Below are 25,428 nucleotides of genomic sequence, written 5' to 3'. Positions count from 1 at the left end.
TCATGACAAAGGGAAAAAAAAAAAAAAAAAAAAAAAAAAAAAAGACACCCGCAAAATCAGAGATCTAAGCTTTCAGCTACCAAACTGGATTCCCTAAATGCCCTGTCCATTAAAAGTTATGAACAGAATCTGTGACAAAAGGCAGCCCTGGCGGAGTCAAACACTCACAGGAAAAGAGTCCGACTTACTGCCAGCAATGCTGACCAAACTGTGAAACTGATCATACAGGGAGCGGACCACAAAAATCAGGCAGTCCATTACCCCTATACTCTCTGAGCATTCCCCACATGAATTCCCGAGAGACACGGTTGAATGCCTTCTCCAAGTTTAAAAATCACATGGCAAACTCCCATGCACCCCCGAGGACCTTGCCAAGAGTATAGAGCTGGTCCACAGTTCCACGACCAGGAAGAAAACCACGATGCTCCTCCTGAATCCCAGGTTTGACTATCCGGCACAGTCACCAATGTCCATGCAATGCTGCAGAGTGCTGTCAACCAAGACACACCCACAGCATTCAGAGCCTTAAGGAACTCTGGGCCGATCTCATCCATCCCCTGGGCTCCGCCACAGAGGGACTTTTTATCTACTTCAGCAACCTCTCCCCAAGAAGCAAGAGAGCCCACCAGATTCCCCAAGCACTGTTTTTTTCATAGGAAGATGTGTGGGTGGGCTTGAGGAGGTCTCTGAACTATTCCCTCCACCGATCCACAACATCCCAAGTTGAGGTCAGCAGCACACCGTTCCCACTATACCTGGTGTAGACAGTGAACTGTTTCCTCTTCCTGAGGCAGCGGGTAGTGGCCCAGAATTGCTTCGAAGCCGTCCGGAAGTCGTTTAACACGGCTTCCCCGAACTTCCCCCCATGTCCAAGTTTTTGCCTCTGTGACCGCCAAATCCACACACCGCTTGCCTGTTGGTACCGGTTTGTTGCCTCTGGAGTATATAGCCAGGAATCCTTTTTTCGGCTTGACGGCATCTCTCAACACTGGTGTGTATATGTAATGTAGTAACAGGCACGTTAATAATAACATTATTGTTATTATTAATAAAATAATAACATTATTATTGATAATAATAAAATAATATTCACATGGTTTGCTCATTTTAAGCATACCGCAACATATTAATTTCACAGACACATCACAACATTCGGTTTACAACATTACTCATGGTAGACTTCGTGAGAGACGACGACTACTTTGACACAAATGATGAACCAAAACCTTAAATTTTTTAGCCTGAATACACGCACGGGCCCAAATACACATGCAAATGCACACTCCACACAGAAACATCCAAACGGAAGATCAAAGATGGACACAGGGTAAAGTTAGACCTTATTGCCGGTATTAATGTCAATAGATTTAGGGTAGTTTACGCTGGCTTGAACAAGAAATGCATTAATTAGATTAAAATACCGTTTTCTTCAAGTTTCTCTCCTCAATGCTGCCAGGTGTTAGCTCGTCAGGTGTGCTACCAGCTGAGGCGCTTCTTTCAAAATAAAGCAAAGAGGAACGTTTTATGATATTTGAGCTTTTTTTCAAAACTTATTATAGCCAACGGTATGTAAATATTAGACTATATACACAGTATATCCATTCATACAATATATAACTTAAATTTGTTTTCATGTTAAAAAAAAATATATATATATACATAGATTTTAAAGGTTTGGCGGCAGTTATCTTGCCGTGGCATTGCGCCACGATTGTTAACATGTAGGGTAAACCCCACAGTAATACTGCAACATATCGTAACAAAACGCACCGATTTCCCCCTCCCAAAAAATACTCCTTCAGGTTTTACATTTTGGAGTGGGATTTGTTTAACACAGAAGTGTTGTTGACATAAGCGGGTACCATTTTAACTCATGTCTCTAAATCAAAAAAACAGTATGCTTCTATAAATAATAGGGCCTGTGTTAAGACTCCCAGTAAGGGTTTAGTCAGAAAAGACAAGATAAGCATTAAAAACTAAGATAAGCATTAATGTAATTGCATTGCTGTGGACCCCTGAAAGGAAAACCTGAAAGTAAATCAGTGATTCCACAGCTTGTACAGTCTTGTATGGTATCAACACGGTAAATAACAATTGTTTAGGTTAGTTCAAATACGTCTGTACATGTTCACAGCTGATCTAGTCAGTACCTTCGAGCAAAAAGGGAGTCCATTTCATCCCAATCTTCATACTGTAGATTGACTTCTGGCTCCATTCGTTTTAGCCTACGTTGAAGCTGCTGACGCAACGCTGACAATTTGCTGTACACCTCCCGTTGCTCAGCTGTAAACATACACCGTAAACACTGTTCAGTTTAGTCTGCTACGCATTGTCTTGTATGTCAATTCTTAGAAGCTGCAGAAGGTATTAAAATAATTGCTTCCAACTCAAGTCAGACCACCACGTCTCAAAAAGGTAGTGAAAGAGACAGGTGGCTCGAAATGTAGATTGTGGAGCACTGCAGAAGAGACTGAGTAAAGGCACAAAACCCCTAAGTGCCTCTTGGCATGTCACTGAATGTGAATGTAAACAAACACCAAAATGAATTTCCCACTGAGGGGATACAATAATGAGGATTGTTATGTATACTGTTCCAAACTTGTACCCTTGGGCAGCTGAAGATAACCATAACACAACTAAGGCAATTGATTGGCAGTTTTTCTTTTCAGAAAGATACAAGCACATTACTCAATTGGAAGAGCTTGAATGCTTTTTCTGAGAGCGCACACACCTGCAGATCGAAGTTCATTCCTACAAGCAGGTGGAGAATGGGGGATAGACACAGATTGTTCCTAAAAAGATTAAAAGAACAAGGGTTAAGGACACATTTCCAAACAGAAAGAGAAAAACTAAGAAATAAAATACAAGGTAGGAAACTGGTACAAAAAATTATCATTGCCTTGTGTGTTTTAGAGTGTGTTGTTAGACTCACAGAAAGGGGAGCAGTAGATTGTCGACTCTCAATGGTGGGAGGCCTAGAGCTGCATTGCTGTTTCCTCTCCAAGGTGGACTTTGATGGGGGCAATTCCCTGTGAACCTAAATCCCCCCGCAAAAATGATAAATATGTATTTTCAAAAGATCACAGCTTTATTAATCCACTTAAAATTAGACACTCAATTCAAGCAGCTACGGAAACTAGACAGTACGCACCATTTCTATTTGGGCTTCCCTCTCTTGTTCACACTGCTTCTCCTGTGCTGCTTTCTTCTTTTCGTCTGCCATTTTACTTTCTGCTTCCTTCTTCTCCTCTGCCTTCTTAATTTCTACTTCCTTCATTTTTTGTTCTGCCAGCAGATGTTGTTTCTCGACTCTGGCCTTAACCGGAGGCAGAATACCTATTTAATTCGTTTGTTGTACTTTTATAAGAAAAAGTAATGTTTGGCCAATCACCTCCATCTCCTTTCGTTTAATATTCTCTTGTTCTTCTTCGTACTTCCTCTGGTTGCTAGCCATGAACTCTGCCACCTCCTTCTCTAACTTTTCTTCCGCCAGCCTGATCTGTTCCCTTTCCTCTGCCTGTTTGCGCTGCTTCTCCTCTATCTGAAAACACATACAAGCTTTTAGGTTCACTGGAAACTTTAATGAGCAATTTTTGGTGTACACTTTAAAAGCCTTCACCTGATTTTCTGTTTAAGCATTTTCTATGGGGTAGTCAAAATGCCTGCTACTACGTCCCACGACAACACCTTTAACCACTGGTACCACCTGACCTAGCATTAGCTTAAAGACAAATACTTTTTGCATTCGCCTTCATCTACAAGACTGGTCAATAAACTCTGTCATTTCAAGCTCTTGAGGCCAACACAATATGAGGTACCTGCAGTTTGAGTTCAGCTTTGTACTTCTCCTTGTCACGGAGCCGCTCCTTTAGGAGCTGGTTGTCAAACATATTGCCCACTACCAAATGGGGCGTTTGGACATGGGTGAAGCCTATACAAAAATAAAAATAAATGAATAGGACTGAAACATCTGCTCATAAAATTACAGTGTAAAACTTTATAGATGACAGAGATAAAGCATTCAATCAGGTTGTATGTGTGCAGCACAGTAACATGTTGTACTACTCCTGTTACCAATGTCAACAACTCTAGAGTCAGCGCTTTTTGTATGCTTTTGTGTTTATGTAAATTCTAGACATGATGAGCTGCCGACCTGTCCAGGGTGTACACTGCCTTCCGCCCAAATGCATATGGGATAGGCCCCAGCCCCAAAATGTTATTAGTACAGATATTATTTGGTTATAGTTCATGTATTTTCTAACCCACTCCTGTTACTTTCAATCCTGTTACTGAAATGAGTCATCTTTACCGTAGGAATATTGCACCAAAATAAATTAACCTTAACTGAGATGGGCCAATACACATTTAGAGTAGTTTAATGTGTGTTATCAGATTTAGAAGTGAAAAAAGACAGAGATTTAAGTTTATTTTTAGAGTTACAAATAGCAAATAGTGGCAAATAGCAGCAATTTAGTGGCATGGCACATTGAATGTTAGTGTAATTTCTTCATTTTAATGTATTCTCTTAAATGTCTACATATTTTCAAACAAGTTTAACTATATTCTTAACTTCTTCACACAAATTGGTTTGACTGTAAGTCTATAGTGTATAAAGTAAAGTATATGATCAAAGTGTTTTACATACCAGGGTGCCGGTCACTAGTGTCAGTGCAACTGCTCTCTGCTACAGTACCAGAGACCCTGTTGTTGGCTGTCATCACAGCTGCTCTCCTTCGATATGGGTGGCTATTGGCCTCTTCATTCTGCTTGTGCATCTGGCTAAGGTCAGCTGGCCGGTAGTATAAAAGTTGCATAAAAAGAGCATGTGGCAATCAAAGAAGGGTATTAAAACAAAATCTTGGGAGGGTAACTGTGGGACACACCAATGAGATGTCCTGTACTGTCTCTGAGTGGGGCTCCGCCTCCACCTCGACCCCAAGGTTGATATCTTCTCATGTCGTCCATCAATTTTGCCTCGTCACGCTCCTTCTCCTCCCTCTCCACACGCTTTTGCTCCTGCTGCTCTTGAATCTGTAACACAACACTACTACAGTCACATGAAGATCGCTTTGTTCCCCATACATTCATTTACTTGTTGCTCGTTGTTACAACTCCATATAGTAGGTGGCAGTATGCATTGTTTCCCGGATCTTAACACACCTCATACACACTCGGTCAGGCCAAGAATAAGAGTCAGCACAACTTATATTTAACAAGTAATCAAACCAGTTTGTTTTATTTCTGACGTTAAAAAAGGACAAAAGGAAACGACAGAAAACAGCTAATTTGTAGTTCAAAACATTTTTCTGTCTTTCACAACATTACTCCTCTTTCCTACAGTGCTTATTACAATAAATGCCAATGCATCACACACTTGTACAAAAATGGCATGACATTATACCGGACACGATGATGTGAAAATAATAACAATAACAGACCTTTGTAATGAGTACTTTTGGATTTACACTGAAATATGGTCCAATTAAAAATAAACATTACAGACTACCGGTAGTTGTCCCTTTAGTAGCATGCATAACACAAAAGTAACCAGAAAATATACTTCCAGCTTTTTATTGTTTTAATTACTGAAAATGCAGTAATGTTGTGGCCAAATACCTGTGTCATTACACAGTTGAGTGTAACGATCTTGCAGGAAAAGTAGGCAAGGGGGAAACATTTTCAGATTGAATACTACAGCAACAACAAGCACTATTGGCAAGACGGGAAGAGGTGGAGGGACAGGAAAGGATTGGTGTGGCACGGGGGTATTCAATACAGTGGAGATCCAAGGATTGTAAAGGGTTTGCACTATTAGAGTCCCAAATTTTGCTATTTTTACCTTATTGAAAAGCTGGCTGTCCCCTTTCCTGGCATCGCCCTGCCAACATATCACAAACTAAAATACAGTGAATGAATGCCACCCGACCTCTTGATTTTCAGGATAGTTTTTGCGTACTTCAGCATGTATACAATCATTCCTGTGTATTGGCACTACAATAGAGGTCTGTCTGATCTGAATCGGATTGGGATGAAGAGGTGTTCATGAAATCAACTTACAAGTAGACAACTCAACAGTAATGCTTTGAATTGCTCAGAGACATTTTGATGACATTCAGTCTGATGATAGTCAATTATTTTATTTAACAACAAGCCGTTGTGTTTTAGAAAGAACCCCTGTGTAATTGTCATGGTAATTTTGATTCTGTGACGATGCAAAAGTTATCATGGTCGTAGAATTTGGTCAAACTAAATTGTGATGGCACCTTAACTTCTAATAAAATTAATCAAGGGAAACTTCACAAGAAATTCATGAGTTATACATGATTACATAAATTCCACCTTGTGTCTGGTAATTAAAATCTCTACCACTCATAGGTAGTAAGTCGGTCGATAAGAGATAAAACAAAAGGTGTATGCAGCCCTAAGTAATTTCTGTCAATCTATAACCCTGCATAGGAGCTGTATACAACACTGACGGATTATTGATTAAGAGTGGAATTTGATTCAAACATCAGCTTTCTGTAGATGAATGCAAAATCTTACTTTAAATTTAATCCAGATGAAGTCAGGGTACATCCTGGATAAGTCGGGTCAATAATACATCATAGACTAAAATAGACACAAGATGACTTCAACATACCTGTTTGTGTAGGCCCTCTAGGTAGTCCAAATTTTTTTGCTTGGTTGATCGGGAACTCTCTGGGGGAAAAAGCCCAGTAAGGGGGGCCAAAGTACCAGGCTCAGTCTTGGACCTGTCAGAAAAAGAAACACTGTACCACTGCTTGGACCAATTTTTGCTTTTATTTATTTTTTGTGATAACAAATAAACTATTCAGTCCACTGAAACAATTTAATTTATCTTGAGTTACGAACTAAACGTTACTTAATCCCTTTTCTGTGATTATGAATTTGATCAAATGTTTGTTGAAAGAGTAATAGGATCACAAAGTATAGTAATAACATTCATTTTCTTCTCATGCTATCCATGTTGAATTAAACAAACAAGCTTTCACATTACACGTGAAAAGTCTAAATGTGGTTCGGACATTTTCTGTCAAGCTCCTTTTTGGATCCACTGCATTTTAGTGAGCATTGTCTCAGCAGCACTATTGTATTTTTAAACTTAAGTGACACGTGATTTTGTAGTAGCGCTGCTTCTTACTTGCTCCTCGTGATACAATAAAATACTTTATTGTTTGAATCTATTGTATGTCTCCAAATACTGAGGTAACGTTACAAATTACAATAGCAGAATGTTGACAGAAGAAAAAGTATATTTACTGCTGTGGAGGCTGAGCAAGCCTGCTTCCACTGTGGGGCCTCATATCACCAAATTGACTGAGCACAGCGCCTCCTGGTGGTACGGTGGAATAAGGGGAAAGCCCAGCCTGGGCGGCTGTATTAACAGGCTTAGTATTGGACCTGTCAGGACAACAAAAAGTACCACTGCTAAAAAAAAAAAAAGGACATTTCTGCTTCTCCTATATTGTTTTATGCAATCCAGTCTACTGGGCAATAATATCAATCATCTTGAGTTAGTGTTCTTATCATGTATCTGTTATTTTACTTTTGTCAACTGTTTGTTTAAAGGGTAATAGTTAGGCATCAAGCAATTAACAAGATATTAATTTGCTTCTTATGCTATTTAAGTTGAGTGAAATAAAGAATCAAACATGTTTACTGCTGTGGGGTTTCATACCACCAAACTGACTGGGTACAGCTCTGCCTGGTGGTATGTTAGTATGGGGGGAAAACCCAGCATGGGTGGTCATAGTAACAGCCATAGTATTGGACCTGTCAGGACAAAAAAAATACTGCAAAGAGAGGACATTTTTGCTTCTCTTATCTTGTTTTATTGCGGTAATATTTAAAACTACAGCCGTCCCTCACTACATCACGCTTCAAATATTGTGGTCTCACTAAATTGTGGATTTCTTGAAACTTTTTTTTTTTTTTTTTAGGTATAATCTGGGATAAACTTGGGATAGGTTGATTGGAAACATTAAATTGACCCTCCTGTGTGAATGTGAGTGTGAATGTGAGCGTGAATGTTGTCCGTCTATCTGTGTTGGTCCTGTGATGAGGGGGCGAGTTGTCCAGGGTGTACCCCACCTTCCGCCCGAATGCAGCTAAGATAGGCTCCAGGACCCCCCGCAATCCCAAAAAAGGGACAAGCGGTAGAAAATGGACAGATGGAGCCTAATCTGGATACATTGTTGTCTAAATGTTAAATGAACTTGTATGTATTTATTTATTTTAGTTTCATATGTATCGCAGGGAAGTATTTGTCATATTTTCTATTATCATGTTGTGGTGATTGATAAACATATTCACCAAGTGGGACTTTTGCTTCAACAAAACAACAGGTGGCCAATTCTGGCAATATCTTCACCGCTGCAATCTCATGTTGACCAACTTTGACTTATCTTTAATTCTTGCCTCATCAATAACAAATCTCTACATTAGTGAGACTTTGACGTGAATAATGTCAAAAGACCAGACGGCCCAGACTCAAAGCGCCATATTTGCTAAGAAGTCTGCTCTTAACAATCAGCAGTCTGGGCAATGCGAAGCGGAGATGAACTCATTATCATCTTCGACATCAATATCACAGCTTTGACGTAAAATCCATTATCTGCTTATTGTGTTACTAGTGTTTTAGTGAGATTATATGGTCGTACCTGTACAACCTGAAGGTCGGCCCCGCACCTTTCTTCAGCACCAATCGACGGGTGGTGGCGATGCCCAACTCTGCCCTTCGCAAGGTACCCTCTACGAAACACGATCTTTCGAAATGATCGCTGCATAATACACTGTACTTTGTGTGTGTGGTCCAATCCAACCGTGTTCGCTTGACCTCTCTGTTCCATAGTAAAGCTTCACCGTCATCTTTCGGGAATGTAAACAATGAAACACCGGCTGTGTTTGTGTTGCTAAAGCCGTCCGCAATACACCGCTTCCCACCTACAGCTTTGTTCTTTGATGTCTCCATTGTTTATTGAACAAATTGCAAAAGATTCAGCAACACAGATGTCCAGTATACTGTGGAATTTCGCGATGAAAACAGACGACTTAATAGCTGGGAACGATGCTGGAACAAAAAGTCCTCAACAATCCGTGACGTCACGCGCACGCGTCAACATACCGAGACATTTCAGCAGGATATTTCGGCGCAAAATTTGAAATTGCAATTTAGTAAACTAACCTGGCCGTATTGGCATGTGTTGCAATGTTAAGATTTGATCACTGATATATAAACTATCAGACTGCGTGGTCGGTAGTAGTGGGTTTCAGTAGGCCTTTAAAGGAATTACCGAGGATGTTATAAGTATTTGATGCTTGGAGGATCCTCTGTGTTATTGGTGCATAAGTAACTGACAGTAGAACACTCAATGCTATGAGTTTAATGACTATTTAGGTGTTATGTTAAAACACTTATATTTAGAAATATGTCAACCATTTGATTAAACAGTTTTTTACTAATGATAATCCTATGTCACATAAATTTGTCTACTACAATCATGTCCAGTACTAATTAACCACGATACATGAGGGACGACTGTATCCAGTCTACTAGGACATAATTTCAATTCTTATGAGTTACTACTATTCTTGCCACTTATCTGTGATTTTACTCTTGTCAAAAGTTTGTTTAAAGGGTAATAATTGGATCTCACCAAGTAGTAATTACCAAGATATCCCTTTGCTTGTTATGCTATCTAAGTTGAGTAAAACAATTAAGCCAGAATATTTACTGTGTTGGGAGCTCAGGAAGCCTGTTTCCACTATGGGGTCTCCCATCAACCAAATGACTGGGCACAGCTCCTCCTGGTGGTATGTTGTAGTAAAGCATGGGATGACCCATAGCAGGGTAAGGCAAATGACCATCTAGGCAGAGATGGAACATTAAAATAGTTAAATAACAAGCTTCAATGTGGATGAAGAGAACAAAAGAGATCAGAGCCTTACAGTAGGCAATGTTTGGGTCAACCATGTTTCTATAGTAGGGATGAGGCTCGCCATAGTTGCCTCGGGAGGGGTCCATTACATTAAGAGGACGGTGAGGAAGCACCCAGGGAATTCTGTAGAGTGAAACACAATAATACAAATACAAAAATACTAATTATTTCTTGACGTTACTAAGCCATTAGATACACAGTGAAATGTCAGTCAAACTTAAAAGAACTCACAGACTTAGAACACGGGTTCTACTAATTTCAACCCTTCTGATTGTTAAAATTATAACCAACGTTAAGACTAAAAGAGTTGATGGAAGATGATTTTTCAATCACCAAAGTATACCTGGGTGTATCCATAGCTCTTTGGAAGTAGGTAGCAGGCTGGCTACTGGAAGACGCTCCACCTTCTACCAGGTCCATGGTGGCGCTGCCCTCCATCACTGGAGACTGAAAAGCCAAACGGGGCTGATCGGGTGGAGGCGTCACCCTGCCATCACTGCCAGTTTTGTCTTTATTAGACAAACTTCTGGATGAAGATTCTCTCTCTCCCAACGCTGAAGGCTGCAGGAAGTTAAGGTCCCTTCTGTTGTTCAGTCCAAACTGCTCAACTTGGTGCTAATGTGTGGATGAACAGATAAACATCAAACTAAAGTGCTTTGTGTAGCATCACAAAATAATCAATGAATAAAAAAATATATGACAGACATTTTACAGAAATGTGAGGAAATATTTTTCATTCAAATGCAGTGTTCTCGTCCCCCATAATACCATTCATCCGATGGTTTTGCTCTATTGCATTGCAAAATGGTAGTTTACAAGTGAGGAAGACACCTCCACGCACAAAAATAGTCACTCACATTAGCATTCAATTCCGTTGCACACCTGAAACTTTTGTCATAACAAGGCTAATTAACCAACAGGGGCGACTCCTTCGTAACAACTGTTGTGCTGGCAGAGTACTCCCTTCATTGTATCACAACAAGAGTACAAGTCATTTTGCACTAGAATAGAGCAAAACCATCCACGTCTGGGCATGTCACTGCAATTCACTCTGTCTGAACCGGACTTCAATTGTTCGATTGCAGCTAGTCCAAAATGCTGCTCCTTGCCTTTTAACTACCACAGACAAATATGAGCACATTACCCCCATTTTAGCGTCCCTTCACTGGCTCCCAGTTCATTTTAGAATTCATTTGAAAATAGTATTGTTAGTTTTTACATTTCATAACCGACTAGCGCCACAATATATGTCAGACCTTTTAAAAATGTACACCCCGAAAGTCTCTAAGGTCAGCTGATCAGTTTCTTATCATCGTCCCAAAAAAAACAGTTTAAAATCCAGAGGGGATTGTTCATTTTCTGCTGTGGTTCTAAAACTTTGGAACATATGATATCCCTTTTGCTATCCGCAAATGCTACCTCTTGAATTTTTTAAATCACATCTTAAAACATATTTTTACTACTTGGCTTTTAAACCAGCATGAGGGTTGTGTGATTTTAGTCTATTAAAAAAAAGGATTTTATATATTTACTCTCTTTACAATTAAATGTTTTATACAAGCGACTTTCCTTACATTTATCCCGCTTTTAAATATGTTTTAAAACCTGTGCAGCACTTTGTGCAACTTTTATTGTTTTTTGAAATGTGCAATATAAATAAAGTGGATTGGATTAGATTTTAGAGAACACAAACTGTAGCCTGCACCACCATGCACTCAGACTACAGCTGTCTGGGGCTGAGGTTGTCGACTTCCACGTGGTGAGCCTAGGAAACCAGTGCAAACTAGGCCAACAACAACACAAAACCACTAATCAGAGGTACCATGGTGTCATCCGCTATGGTGTGGCTTCAGTCTGATTTTTAAATCTCTGTACCCCAGGCAGGCTTCAGCTTTACACCCTTTTAAGCCACTGTTTACGAAATGAGAATAACAACGTAGCTTTTGTGTCCATGTAACTGCCATTTTATTGCGTGTGGTGGATGGATCTGTAGCTACATGCATTTTGCTAGCTAAGACTAAAGCAACTCAAGTCGAGTTGAAGCTTATTCTGAGCAATATTGCCGTGGCAATAGTTCAGATTCAACATTTTCAACAACTACAGCTGTCCGGTCCAGGTCTGTATGCATTAACTGAGGAAGCCTGCTCAAATGAGAGGCAAAACATCTAAGACAAAAAAGGAACAGTCCAGCTGTGATTGATTTAATGCCTTAAGAACTGTGCTGGGTTTAACATATTTTTATACGTATTACATTGTTACTGTATTTACTATACTGTACATATACAGTGCATTTACATTTTTGCAAAGCTTTAGCTACACGTAAATACTATTTGTAGGATTTGGTTTCCACCAAAATATTGCAGTTTTTTTGTCATCAACTTGGCTATTGTACGAGATAACGTTATGCATAAACAAGTTTCTCTGCATGTGTGTTCGAATCCCAGGATGAAATAATCCCATGCATTGGTGACTCAGCTTTGTTGTATTATTACTACACAGCGTAAGTCCCACTGTGTTCATAACATGTCTTTATTACTGCGCAAGTTCTCTAACTCTTCACCCGTAAGTCTATGATGAATCTGTCTTTGATGAATATATGATATCATCACTGGTGGATTCTGTAGTTCTTTGCTAAGTAACACAGTTAATGCAGTAATACCACAAGTCTATTTTTTTATGGAGTACGGCTACACAATAAGACACCATGGGGCCAAACAAAGATGCATATGCAAGCACTTTGATATTCAAGAAAGAACTCGTAAAGTACAACAAGTATGGTGGCGTCAGCTTCACTCTTCTTTACCATGAATTGATTAACGTGAACACCGACTTAAACAAGTTGAAAAACTTATTCGGGTGTTACCATTTAGTGGTCAATTGTACAGAATATGTACTGTACAATCTACTAATACAAGTTTCAATCAATCAATCAATCAATCAATCAATCCCTTTGCGCTCACTTGCCAATAGTCTTCAGTTAAAAGAGACATTGAAAATACATAATGTATATATATTTCACATTGTTTTCTTCATGTATGCCACTATAATTAGTCTCTGTAAAATGTTTTATTTTAATATTTGTGTGTGTTTGAAACAGATTATTGGATATACATTATTTCTTAAGGAATAAATTGATTTGGTTTTTATATGATTCACTTTTTATCAGCGCTTTTGGAATGGATAGATTGCCAAAATAAAACAGAGGTACCACACTGCACTATTAAAACATATATAAATTTATTTCATTTTTTTTTAAGTTTGTGAAGGGGTTACGTATAAAGGCTATCCTATTAAATAAAGTTTATCATAACCAAACACTAATGAATTTGAAAGTGGCCGTTTCCCTGAAATACAAAACCTACGATGGCACAGAGCACACTGTATTCACATGCTACTGCCTCGAAAACTTATTGCCAATGTTTTGCATCAAATTCTGACCTGATTTTCTGGATCGTTTGCCCTCGTTACAGCAACTCTTAGCTCCAATCTTTTCTCTCTGTAACATAGTCAAAACATACAGTTTCAAAATAGTTATATAGTCACTTATTAATCTACATTTTCCGTTTACTGATGCATTTCCAACCCGTTAAGATTCTCAGACAAAAAGATGGTCCCTCTCAATAACAAAATCCCAAGCTGTATTTTTCGGATTATAAATCGCAGTTTTTTTCATAGTTTAGCCGGGGGTGCGACATATTCTCCGGAGCGACTTATGTATGAAATTATTAACACATTACCTTAAAATATCAAATTATATTATTTATCTCATTTGCGGAAGAGATGAAGAAAATGTCAGCAATCGTCACACGTCACACACACACATCAACCAATAAGAATGCAGCGGGGGGGCCTTGGGATGCTAACTGCTATATGCTTCTTCCGTAGCTATTAAAATCGATTATTTCAACGTTGCCGGTAACTTATAAAAACTGAGAAGGGCTGAACAAAAATGGCACTGAAAAGGAAATCATGTACTGTAGATTACAAGCTGGACGTAGTAAAATATGCAGCAGAAACAACAACTTTGGGGTTGGCAGAGTTGTTTAGAAGCAACATCGAGGAAGAAGATTTCATCGGATTTATCGATTAGGAGTGACGGATTGTTTGGTAAACGTATAGCATGTTCTATATGTTATAGTTATTTGAATGATTCTTACAATATTATGTTACGTTAACATACCAGGCACGTTCTACGTTGGTTATTTATGCGCCATATGACGTACACTTATTCGGCCTGTTGTTCACTATTCTTTATTTGTTTTAAATTGCCTTTCAAATGTCTATTCTTGGTGTTGGATTTTATCAAATAAATTTCCCCCAAAAATGTGACTTATACTCCAGTGCGACGTATATATGTTTTTTTCCTTCTTTATTATGCATTTTCGGCCGGTGCGACGTATACTCCGGAGCGATTTATAATCCGAAAAATATAATATAATATAATCCACTTATTTATGCATTGCAGTGTAGTAGTAAGTCCAATGACCAATACCGGTACATTGGAGAGACCACACAACCCTTATACCACTACATGGCAAAACATTGGAGGGGAGTCCCCTCAACCAGAGAGTCATTGGTTCAATTGCATTTTTTTTTTAAAAGGACATTCCTTTTAGGACAACTATGTCTGAATCTTGGTTGGAGAGTACTGTTGGTCTGAAAAAGGTGTAAAAGAGGCCATCTATGTCAGGGATATTCAAGTTCAGTTTTGAGGGCCACATTTGCCGAAAGCTTAGGACTGGGGCTGGACTTCTCCCTTCACTATTAATCTTATTTTGTACATTCCGAAGAAGCAGCATTCTCTACAGTAGACAGTTGATTTTGGTCTATTTATTTTGTCAGAATTATGGTCTGTGTTGTTAAGGACCTTCTGCAAAAAAAAGCTTGTCAAAGATCATCTCTATGAGAGCACTCCTGTGTTTTTTTGAGCTTTCAGAATTTTTTTTAACTGAACTCGCAGGCCACTAGTTGAATAATCCAAATTATTCTAAAGAGAGGACCTAAAATGGAACCTTAAGGAACACTACAAGTATAACTGAAGAAGATGAACAAATAACTGCATCTGAAGTAAACAAGCTGCAGCAACACCTTAATTAAATAAATCTTTTTTTTTTTAAATGTTACTGCAAAAAAGGAGAGAACCCAAAGGAGTGCCTTTAGTAATGCCTCATTTATGTAAATCACAAGTGTGTTTACAGTGGCTCAAGATCCCCGATACAACAGGAGTACTTGTGTTTTTAAGAATTTGCTTCAAAAACATTTGTCTCCCAAATTTGGAATATGACTCAGGGCCGGTGTGGTCCTGATTTGGGCCCCAGAGGAGGTGGTTTGCATCACCAGCTGTCGCCTGCCAACAACAATGTCATCTTTCACCCAAAGATGGTTTCGTCACACGGTTGGCGTGACCTCTAACGAGTAAACGAGCTACCGATAGACCTGACTGTTGTTTAACAGTCACCCTGGTCTACAGCACGTGAAGTGAATTATATTTATACAGCACTTTTTCTCTAATGACTCAAAGCGCTTTAAATAGTGAAACCCAATATCTAAGTTACATTTAAACCAGTGTGGGTGGCACTGGGAGCAGGTGGGTAAAGTGTCTTGCCCAAGGACACAACAGCAGTGACTAGGATGGCGGGAGCGGGGATCGGACCTGGAACCCTCAAGTTGCTTGCACAGCCACTCTACCAACCGAGCTATACCGCCCCAAGAACAACCCTATTGTTACCATACACCGATATTATTACCATACACCAAGGAAAAACCCACCAAAAACATTAATAGGGAGACACCACACCTAAACATTTTGAGATGAAGAAGCGTTTTGGGTAAAAGGTGAAAAAACTTCAATAAATTAGGAGTCCATTTGCCTTAAATTTAACTTTTTCAGATTACCATGAACTGGATGACAGAGAATCCACACAGACATATTTATATCACTTTTTTGTTTAACTTGTAAAAAAGAGCTATGAAAGTATGACTTCAGTCAATAGATGTCTTTCGAAATTGCATTTTCAAGGACATATCTACTATGAGTTACATCTCAAATATGCTTGAATTTGTGCATACTTGTACATAATGCAGGGATTGGAGTTTGAGCTTCATGGTCTTTGAAACTCTTTAAATCCATCCATCCATTTTCTACCGCTTATTCCCTTTGGGGTCGTGAGGAGCGCTGGTGCCTGTCTCATCTACAATCGGGCAGAAGGCGGTGTACACCCTGGACAAGTCGCCACCACATCGCAGCTCGTTACAATGATTTGGCTAAATTGGCGCAGCAGCTGTATGTTACTAGGTTTCAGAACACATCTCAAAACAATAAAAACCCCAAATATTCAAGAAACAAAGATGACTAAAAGCTTGCCTCATCTTGTTTCTTTTCTGCTCGGCTATCTGTTCTTGCAGCTCCTGCCTGTAGCGGTCCTTCTTCTTCTGCACGGCTTCAGCTGTATCAATGGCTCCTAAACATTGTTTGTTTATAAGTAACTACTGTGGATCCCAAGGTATAATTGTGTTGTGCGATTTCAAAAAGGCATATTACCGATTAGAAGACCGGTAGCAAATTCAGCGGCATCAGTTTTGTTTAGGGCTTTTGATCTTCGGCCTTGTCTAGCAAAAGCTGAAGGCATCTCTTCATTCTCCCTAGAAAAAGCAACGAAAGAGCAAACAAAACCTTACAAATGTCTAACATTTGAAAAGAAAATATATCAATTCCAGCTACCTTCTATCACTTCTTGTAGAGTGGGTCTTTTCATAACTGGCATCCAAATCTTGTTGCCTACTACTCCTGGAGCCTGTTAGCTTCACCTTAAAATGCTGATCCTCCTCTGATTCCAGATCAATGAGCTCATAATGCTTGTCTTTGTGTTTGGGAGGTTCCAAAGATGGCTCTTCAGGAAAGGAGGGGATCTTGACCTCAGAAGGGGAAGGAGGCCTATAAGAGTCCATTCTGGCTTCTGTCAAAGCAGCTGCATCCCTCCATGAAGTTGTTTGCTGTTTGACAACATCGCTTGTCTTCTTTTCAAGGAGCTTTTGCTGGGATATAGGAAGTAACGTATGACAGACTATCATTCGGAAACATGGGTACAAACTTGGGAACAAATCAATCTTAAACAACCACTAACATATACCAGTACATGTACCGGTAGTTCTTTCTTGCCCATGTACAGTGGATCCCTATCTCTTCACCATTCGCAGCCACATATATACATGGATTTCTTATCAAGCTAATTATTTTTTAGCAGCATCTACCTAAAATCAGGCAGTTTTCCCCAGAAAACAATTTTCATTTCATAGGAAGTGAGCTATAATTTATAAATACATAATAACCAAGTCTAAAAAGCACAATAAAAATACTTGACTTTCCTGCTTCAGGGATTCAGTTTTGGACCTACCAGCGAATGGCAAACAATCTGCAAGCAATTGACTGCTATAAAAATGTTTAATTGATCACACTGCTTGCTTACACTCCTACCATTGTTTACTCCAACACAATCCAAATGTAATCTTAAATACGTCTTAATAGGGCCGCACGACTAGAGTTGTACAATAAATGATTTAAGTCAATATATATAAATTTGGTCGATGGTAGAGACGTTATTACCAACATTATATCGTGATTATGCATTTTGATGACGTATTCTAGCTGTGTCCCGCAAATTTGACTGTGACAAGCCTTTCAATGTGATGTTAATCATTAATCATCACAGTGTTTGAGTTTTGAAACTGTAATTTTAAAAAAAGGTATGCAGCAGTAACTTTTGCATTATTGCTGGTAGAGTAAATACACTGTCGGTAAACGACCAGCTCCAAACTCCTTAGAGAATATCCCCTCCACTGAGAGCTGTGTATGAGTGTCTGGTAATAATTGGACACAAGAGAGATGTCAGTGGATGCTATGATGACTTTAACATAAGTATTAAGGGGAAATGGAATCTGCCAAGAATATCAACCATTGCATCACAAATGTTGGAAATCTTATTGGTTGATGCGCTTTGCAAGATTCTCTCTCTTGTAAATGCTGTTATTTATTCATATTCCAAGTGAAAATAAAAACTGTTTGCAGTGCGACTTAAGGGACATTCCGTTACGCTGGATTTAGGATAAGCGTACTTGAAATTTATCTGTCTATATGTGTGTGATACTGCATTAGTTACTACAATAGCTTACAAGAGGTGTTCATGTTTAACATCTGCAAAACAACAATGACACATAAAGTGTACTTCAGGGGGTTTCATAATATGACAGGATAATCTTTATTCTACAGCAAAATTTGAATTATGTCACCTGTGCCATGTAATTTCTGTATTCCATACGTCGCTCATGCTGAAGTCTCTTCTTCTTTTTATCGTACTCCACACCAAGGGGGAGACCCTCACTGTAGATCTCTTCTGATAAAGGACAACAATCAGTATTTCAAGACATCGTTCCCCTTTATTACCACACCACAAAACACTACAAATTATCAGACTATACATACAGTACACCTCTAAGAATTTCATTAGGAGTGCATATGTGATGACAAACCTTTCTTTTGTGTAGTCAACTTGGGGGGAATATTCTCCTTGAGCGTGGATCGATTGTTTCTGTGAGGTTTTGCCTGTCAGATGACAATAAATATTCATTATCCAATTTTACATCAAAACATATCCAATACGTATTATGTAGACCACAAGGAAGTGTATTAGATTAAAATAATCATAAATTCCCTTTACACACTTGGAGCTTTAGTTACTAAGATACAAAAAGCATGTGCTAAACATCATGTGCAATCTATAAAATAGCAGGAAATATTGGTGGGCGTGTTGCGTGCGATTCACTAACATTGCACATTCTGTTCATAAGTGGTGCATTTATTTAAAGAGAGGGTTTTTGCATGTACCACACAGCTTTCACATTGGAAACGTGGCGTTTTGCTATTAAACAAGCAGCAGACAAGTAACACTTTTTTATGGGCATTTTGGAAGCAATTTAGCGAACCCACAATGAAACCCACGTTTTTTGTGCAGTGCTGATGTGCACATGGCAGAGAAGCTGGATTTACTAAACTCAAAATGCATACTTTAGGGATTATTTTTCACATAGAAGATATTCTTTATATAGGCAGGTAAAGTTTGATATAACGTTGTCGTGCTATGGACCCCAAATTTCGCCCTTTTCCCCCCCCACAATGGTCAACCCCGTTGTTTTTCACCAAATTATCGACTATCTGCACTGAATCAACCCACTGGTAGATAGTGCTTGCCCCATTCTGTGAGGTGGGAGCACAATCCACCATCCATGTCAAGTCACGTGGGAGGTTATCCTTCAAAAATCATCGTTATCGTCATCAGCACTCTGCGTTAACCAGCAGTGACATAAAGCAGATGCGACAAATGTTTACTTTCAAGTTTGGCTTTGCCAGGCTCTTTTTTCTTTCGCCTGTCTAGATCAAGAGGAAAGCAGATATTTTGGTTATTGTTTCTGAAGCGAATCCTTGATGCATGTGCCCTTTGAAAAAAATGAATCTATACGAGAAAGGATTATGCAGTCACAACACCCCAGCAAGTAGGAAGCACAACACAAATGGGAACTCATAAACTTACACCACTGTGCATTGGTAGGTCTGCTAACCCCCACTCTTTTCACCACATAACGCTGAATCATTTTTTTGATTATTTTATATAAAAAAAAAAAGATCAAACTTAAAAAGTTCAATATAACGCACGCTCAAGAATAACGTAATCGGGATTTTATGGACCCCAACGGCCGCGTTATATTTAACTTTGATTGTATTCTAAATGAAAAATGAACGGCATTTAAAAAAACGCCAACAGACACCTAAACGCTTCAATTCAAGCCCCATAACTCACCCAGCATGCAGCAATAACATTATAAAAGGATGTTGCTGTATAGACGACAAGTCTAATATTTTTACGTTTTGACAGATTATGCGAAAAGGGTGACACACACGCTTTCTCTGCTCCTGTTTGGCTGCAGCACCGATACTGCAGTCGTGTGCGTAACTGTGTCAGTTTGGACATACTTTTCAGAAATGGTAAATAGTGCTCACAAAATAGTGGGTGATGAGCATTGAAAAATCCACATTGCACGTGCTGTATAGTATATTTGTATCTTCTAATCCCAGTACTGTTGGTGTTTTGCTAATTAGCATATGTTCTGCAAATGAATGAAAACAGAGACGCAAAATGGATCGCACTCATTTTTCTGCTAACTTAACAGACGCGATCCACTTTGCTGCATATAAACTTTTTTTTTAGCAGGCAAGCATACAGGGGAGGTACAAAATACATGCCTGCCTGGAGCGCCAAATGACCTAAGTGCATGTTTTTTTTTTTTTTTTATAGCATGTGTGTTTAGAGCGTTGCTACGCCTTTAACATTGTCGGCCACAATAGATGAGAGTTAGCTCAAATTCCAAGGTTTCAGTTTAGTCAGTAGCATACGCACCCTGATTTCCATGTAAGGAGCATCTTCCTCTAAACTTGCTCTATCTTGGGCCACTCTTGCCTTACGCTCCCTGATGAAGTTCTCCAGTTCATCCTCCAGTTCCATCATTTACTTGCCACCTGGTCACACAAGAATAGCATAAAACATACAGTCTTGAATTAGTAGAAAATAAACAAGAACAGCACGGTGTGATTACTGTCCAACAAATGTAACATCAAATATACATTGCTCTATTACTTATAAATTAATTGCTTAAATGAACACAAGGAAGTCTGGCCGACATTCGCATAATTAACTCAGATCAATGCGCATCTTTGTTCATTAATTGGCAGATTATTGTGAATAACGGTACATGCAACAGCTGAGTGATTAATAAAAAAATCACTAAAACCGACATTCAGATCTTCTAACTGACATAAAACTGTCTGTCTGTTATTCTCTTCAACTTCTTAATGATTCTCATTATTAATAAACCATCACTTTAAAATACATTATTGGTTGTGTAGTTACACAACAAGCCGGCAGCCAGGTGTCACAAAAGGTAAATGCTGCCGAAAAAAGTGTGCCCATCTTGGCAACTTTCTAACTGCTCTGAGAGACTTTTTTTCTCAAAGGCGACTACCAACAAATTTAGTGGCTCTTTCTGTTTTGGAGACTTGGATGCATGTGTCACTCTGCAGTTAATGTCCTCATTTAGCAACTGCTGCTCCTGTGAACCGCTACGCCATTGTGCAGTTGTCCCAGTTGCAGTCAACGCAGAAAGAGACAAACTCACCTCTGCAGCCAGGCAGCAAATTAAATGGTAATGTGCAAAGCTTTTGTGCCTTTGCTTAAACGAGATGTAAATGTTTTTTCACTGTCACGTTAAAATAATTGACTGCAATGTCCCAATCCCATTGTTCATGTTAATTAGCCATCACAAGATGTCACATCTCTCCAGTCTTTTGATTAAATGTAATACTCTAACATTTAATAATAATGCAGCTGTATTTTTAGAAATTATGTAGTCTAGTGGTATTGACAGTTCTCAAAAATTAATTTGTTACTTTTACAATTTTTCCGAAGCACATGTTACAAAATACATCTCGAGGGAGTCGGGACTATGGTAGTAGGCTGCAGCTCTTCAGGCGCTGCCCAGCCATCCATCACCCCTAAGGGATTCACGTCAAGGCCCTTGGATTGGGGGTGGGGTATGTGTGTGTGTGGCTATATCTTTTGTGGATGCATGTGTGTGTGTGTAAGTCTGCTGCGTGTCTCTGTTCTGCGGCCTTTGTGTCGTGCAGTCGCTAGTCAGTCCAAAGTCAACAACAACAGGTGTGAGTCCATGAGAGACAAGAAGGGAGTTTGTTGTGTCTTCGTCACACTCCTGCACACACGAACAGATGGAAATCAGTAACCTGACTCTCGCCAAACCCTTGTAGTTCGCTGAGCTCCACACAAGGATCTGGGCTCGAAGGCATTGCAAACTCCTTCAAGATAGCAAAAAATATTTATCCAATCAGGATTGCCGGGCGAGATTTCATAGATGTGACGTAGCGCCGAAGCGACTGTTTGATTCAAACAACAATGGCGGCACGTAGCCATCGCTGCATCGTGTGCTGACATTGATTCTGCTATTGCAACTGTCTTGTAGAATCTATCGAATATTAATTATTTGAAAAATGAACTTAGAACGGTTTTGAAGGAATTTATTGGTGGCAAGGATGTTTTGGCTCTTCTTCCGACCGGGTTTGAATTTCCCAGTGTCACGGGTTGATTTCGATGTGAGTTGCTGAAGTAGCACGTCATTGAAGATAAGAGACAAGTGGTTTATCCAATCACATACAATGATTTTTTAACAAAGCCCGCCTTCTGAAATACATCTCCTATTGAGAACTCCCAGATCCTTGTGTGGAGCTGAGCCAACTACAAGGGTCTGGCGAGAGTCAGGTTAGGAAATCAGGGCATAAGAGTAAATCACTACGGATTTATGAATGTGATGTTAGCTCTACCTCAATAGTAATGTCATATTTTGGTTAGAACAAACCTAGTTTTCATATCCACCGTTGATTGAGTCGTACTTGCATACTTGCCAACCATCCCGGATTTTTTGGGAGACTCCCGAAATTCAGCGCCTCTCCTGAAAACCTCCCGGAAGAAATTTTCTCCCGAAAATCTCCCGAAATTTAGCCGGAGCTGGAGGCCACGCCCCCTCCAGCTCCATGCGGACATGAGTGGGGACATACTGTTTTCACGTCCGCTTTCCTGTTATATACACAGCTTGCCTGCCCAATCACATTACAACATCTACGGATTTTGATAAAAAACTGCACACACAAGGAAATGAAGCAGAAGAACGAGGAAGTTACAGCCATGGCGATGCCGTCTGTAATAGAGTGATTCTATGTTGTCTGTTGTCATTTCCTGGTGAATGTTGGCTATAGCGTTATGGGGTTGCTTTTTGATTGGCCAGCGATTTACGTGGTGTTCTGCACCTGACGGCAAGTGACTCTCGCCAGTACGGAAATGGCAGAACAGAGCTTACTCAAATTGTGAAAGGTAAGTTTTTTGTTTTTTTTAGTAACCAGCAAGCACAGTACAGTTAGTAGAATAACTGTGTTTTTATTAGTGTATTTGATAGGTGCCGTCTGGAATTCAACTATTTATTTTATTTATATATATATATATATATATATATATATATATATATATATATATATATATATATATATATATATATATATATATATATATATAATATAATACATTTATATAACTAGAATTCACTGAAAGTCAAGTATTTCATACATATAAATAAATGAAAAATGGGTTGTACTTGTATAGCCCTTTTCTACCTTCAAGGTACTCAAAGCGCTTTGACACTACTTCCACATTTACCCATTCCCACACTGATGGAGGGAGCTGCCATGCAAGGCGCTAACCAGCACCCATCAGGAGCAAGGGTGAACTGTCTTGATCAGGACACAACGGACGTGACGAGGTTGGTACTAGGTGGGGATTGAACCAGGGACCCTTGGGTTGCGCACGGCCACGCTCCCGACGCGCCACGCCGTCCCTATATATATATAATATATATATATATATATATATATATATATATATATATATATATATATATATATATATATATATATATATATATATATATATATATATATATATATATATATATATATATATATATGAATGAAATACTCGAGTCGGTGAATTATACTCCGCCCCTCTTAACCACGCCCCCCGCCCCAACCACGCCTTCACTCCACCCCTGACCACGCCCCCCCACCTCCCGAAATCGGAGGTCTCAAGGTTGGTAAGCATACTTGCCAACCTTGAGACCTCCGATTTCGGGGGGCGTGGTTAAGAGGGGACGAGTATAATTCACCAACTCGAGTATTTCATACATACATATACATATATATATATATATATATGAAATACTTGACTTTCAATGAATTCTAGCTATATATATTTATTTTATTATATATATATGAATAAAAAATAGTTAAATTTCAGACGGCACCTATCAAATACACAGTAATAAAAACACAGTTGTTCTACTAACTGTACTGTGCTTGCTGGTTATTAAAAAACAACAACAACAACAACACTTACCTTTCACTATTTGAGTAACCTTTGTTCTGCCATTTGCGTGCCGTACTGGCGAGAGTCACTTGCCGTCAACTGCACAACACCACGTAAATCGTTGGCCAATCAAAAAGCAACCCCATAACGCTATAGCCAACATTCACCAGGAGATGGCAACAGACAACATAGAATCACTCTATTACAGACGGCGTTGCCATGGCTGTAACTTCCTCGTTCTTCTGTTTCGTCTCCTTCTGTGTGCAGTTTTTTATTAAAAATGTGTAGATGTTGTAACGTGATTGGGCAGGCAAGCTGTTTATACAACAGGAAAGCGTATGTGAAAACAGTCTGTCCCAACTCATGTCCGCATAGAGCTGGAGGGGGGGTGAATTTCGGGAGATTTCCGGGATAATTTTTTCCGGGAGGTTTTCGGGAGAGGCGCTGAATTTCGGGAGTCTCCCGCAAATTCCGGGATGGTTGGCAAGTATGTTGGCAAGTATGTTTACTTAGGCCAGGGAGAGTACACAGTTCAGTCAAATATACATTTAAATGATAAATACATAATCGGTAATTGGTACAGGTTCTGCAATATGTACCGAACATCCCTGAATAATGTGATTGTGACTGGGTTCCATTTTACACACATGCGTTATGCCAGAGCAGAACAAGGTGCTGCTGCTTCACTAGAGCGGTAGGTGGTCAACTTTCTGCAAAGGTTGGTGGATGGTGACGTCATCAGCATGGAAAAATGCATTCCCACGTAAGGCATAAACACCACCACCAAGTGGGCTTGTTTGAAGCAGAAAGTCAAGCCGCTAAAGTTTACAATCAGTAATAACTTGACAATAGCAAAGTAGATTATGCCAAGTTCCACAATGTTACGCACTACATTACATTCATTGACTATGATTGCAAAAAACCTATGACTTCATCTATATCCAGGACGTAATTATGAAGTGTGCAATTCTGTAAAAACAGCTAAATCCACCGTTGCTAATAGTGTCACTGTCTCTTTAATTTCCGTTGTTAGGCAACCACAATGCCCCCATAAGTGTCAAATGACGCGAATGTGCTTTAGGAATAATATCTAAACTACTTATCATTGTGCTAATAAATGAAACATTTCTAACACCATAGAGTAGTTTACAGCATGTTTAGCTAGCTTGTTTTTGCTTGAAGAAAAGCGTCCAGACGAATACTAAAACAAAGGTAGCTAAATAAATATGACACACAATGACACGTCTGGATGTCAACATATCTATCTGTAAAACATATGACTGATTTTTTTATTCAACATTACTTACATGAAGGTTTGCTCCCTCCCAAACGTATGAGTGGCGCCTCATTTGCTTATTTCCTTTGACGATAATGTTAACGGCGGATGATCCGGTGTTTAAATGTCAAAATAAAAGCCCACTCAAAGCCCAGCGACAAAT

General features: G+C 39.3%; 1 protein-coding gene across 5 annotated transcripts in view; it reads right to left on the bottom strand.

Annotated features, from left to right (window-relative positions):
• Nucleotides 1–25,428, bottom strand: part of LOC133553474 (centrosome and spindle pole associated protein 1-like) — a 30,180-nt gene extending 4,752 nt beyond the window's left edge. The window contains exons 1-22 of one of the 5 annotated variants that reach the window (XM_061901710.1): nucleotides 25,297–25,428; nucleotides 20,408–20,526; nucleotides 18,486–18,558; nucleotides 18,246–18,349; nucleotides 16,681–16,994; nucleotides 16,501–16,601; nucleotides 16,324–16,420; nucleotides 13,398–13,455; nucleotides 10,303–10,574; nucleotides 9,970–10,082; nucleotides 9,756–9,888; nucleotides 7,282–7,422; nucleotides 6,641–6,752; nucleotides 5,840–5,878; nucleotides 4,884–5,031; nucleotides 4,646–4,789; nucleotides 3,819–3,931; nucleotides 3,392–3,541; nucleotides 3,152–3,316; nucleotides 2,933–3,037; nucleotides 2,732–2,792; nucleotides 2,151–2,283 (exon numbers count right to left, since the gene is read on the bottom strand). In XM_061901710.1, coding sequence (XP_061757694.1) covers nucleotides 2,151–2,283; nucleotides 2,732–2,792; nucleotides 2,933–3,037; nucleotides 3,152–3,316; nucleotides 3,392–3,541; nucleotides 3,819–3,931; nucleotides 4,646–4,789; nucleotides 4,884–5,031; nucleotides 5,840–5,878; nucleotides 6,641–6,752; nucleotides 7,282–7,422; nucleotides 9,756–9,888; nucleotides 9,970–10,082; nucleotides 10,303–10,574; nucleotides 13,398–13,455; nucleotides 16,324–16,420; nucleotides 16,501–16,601; nucleotides 16,681–16,994; nucleotides 18,246–18,349; nucleotides 18,486–18,558; nucleotides 20,408–20,515 — 2,684 coding nt within the window. In that variant the 5' untranslated portion in view covers nucleotides 20,516–20,526; nucleotides 25,297–25,428. The remainder of the gene's footprint in view (nucleotides 1–2,150; nucleotides 2,284–2,731; nucleotides 2,793–2,932; nucleotides 3,038–3,151; nucleotides 3,317–3,391; nucleotides 3,542–3,818; nucleotides 3,932–4,645; nucleotides 4,790–4,883; nucleotides 5,032–5,839; nucleotides 5,879–6,640; nucleotides 6,753–7,281; nucleotides 7,423–9,755; nucleotides 9,889–9,969; nucleotides 10,083–10,302; nucleotides 10,575–13,397; nucleotides 13,456–16,323; nucleotides 16,421–16,500; nucleotides 16,602–16,680; nucleotides 16,995–18,245; nucleotides 18,350–18,485; nucleotides 18,559–20,407; nucleotides 20,527–25,296) is intronic. The other 4 variants (XM_061901711.1, XM_061901712.1, XM_061901713.1 and 1 more) reach the window with 4 other exon arrangements.

The sequence above is a fragment of the Nerophis ophidion genome, linkage group LG05 (assembly GCF_033978795.1).
Source record: "Nerophis ophidion isolate RoL-2023_Sa linkage group LG05, RoL_Noph_v1.0, whole genome shotgun sequence".
Taxonomy (NCBI): domain Eukaryota; kingdom Metazoa; phylum Chordata; class Actinopteri; order Syngnathiformes; family Syngnathidae; genus Nerophis; species Nerophis ophidion.
This window is presented reverse-complemented; position numbering and strand designations above follow the sequence as displayed.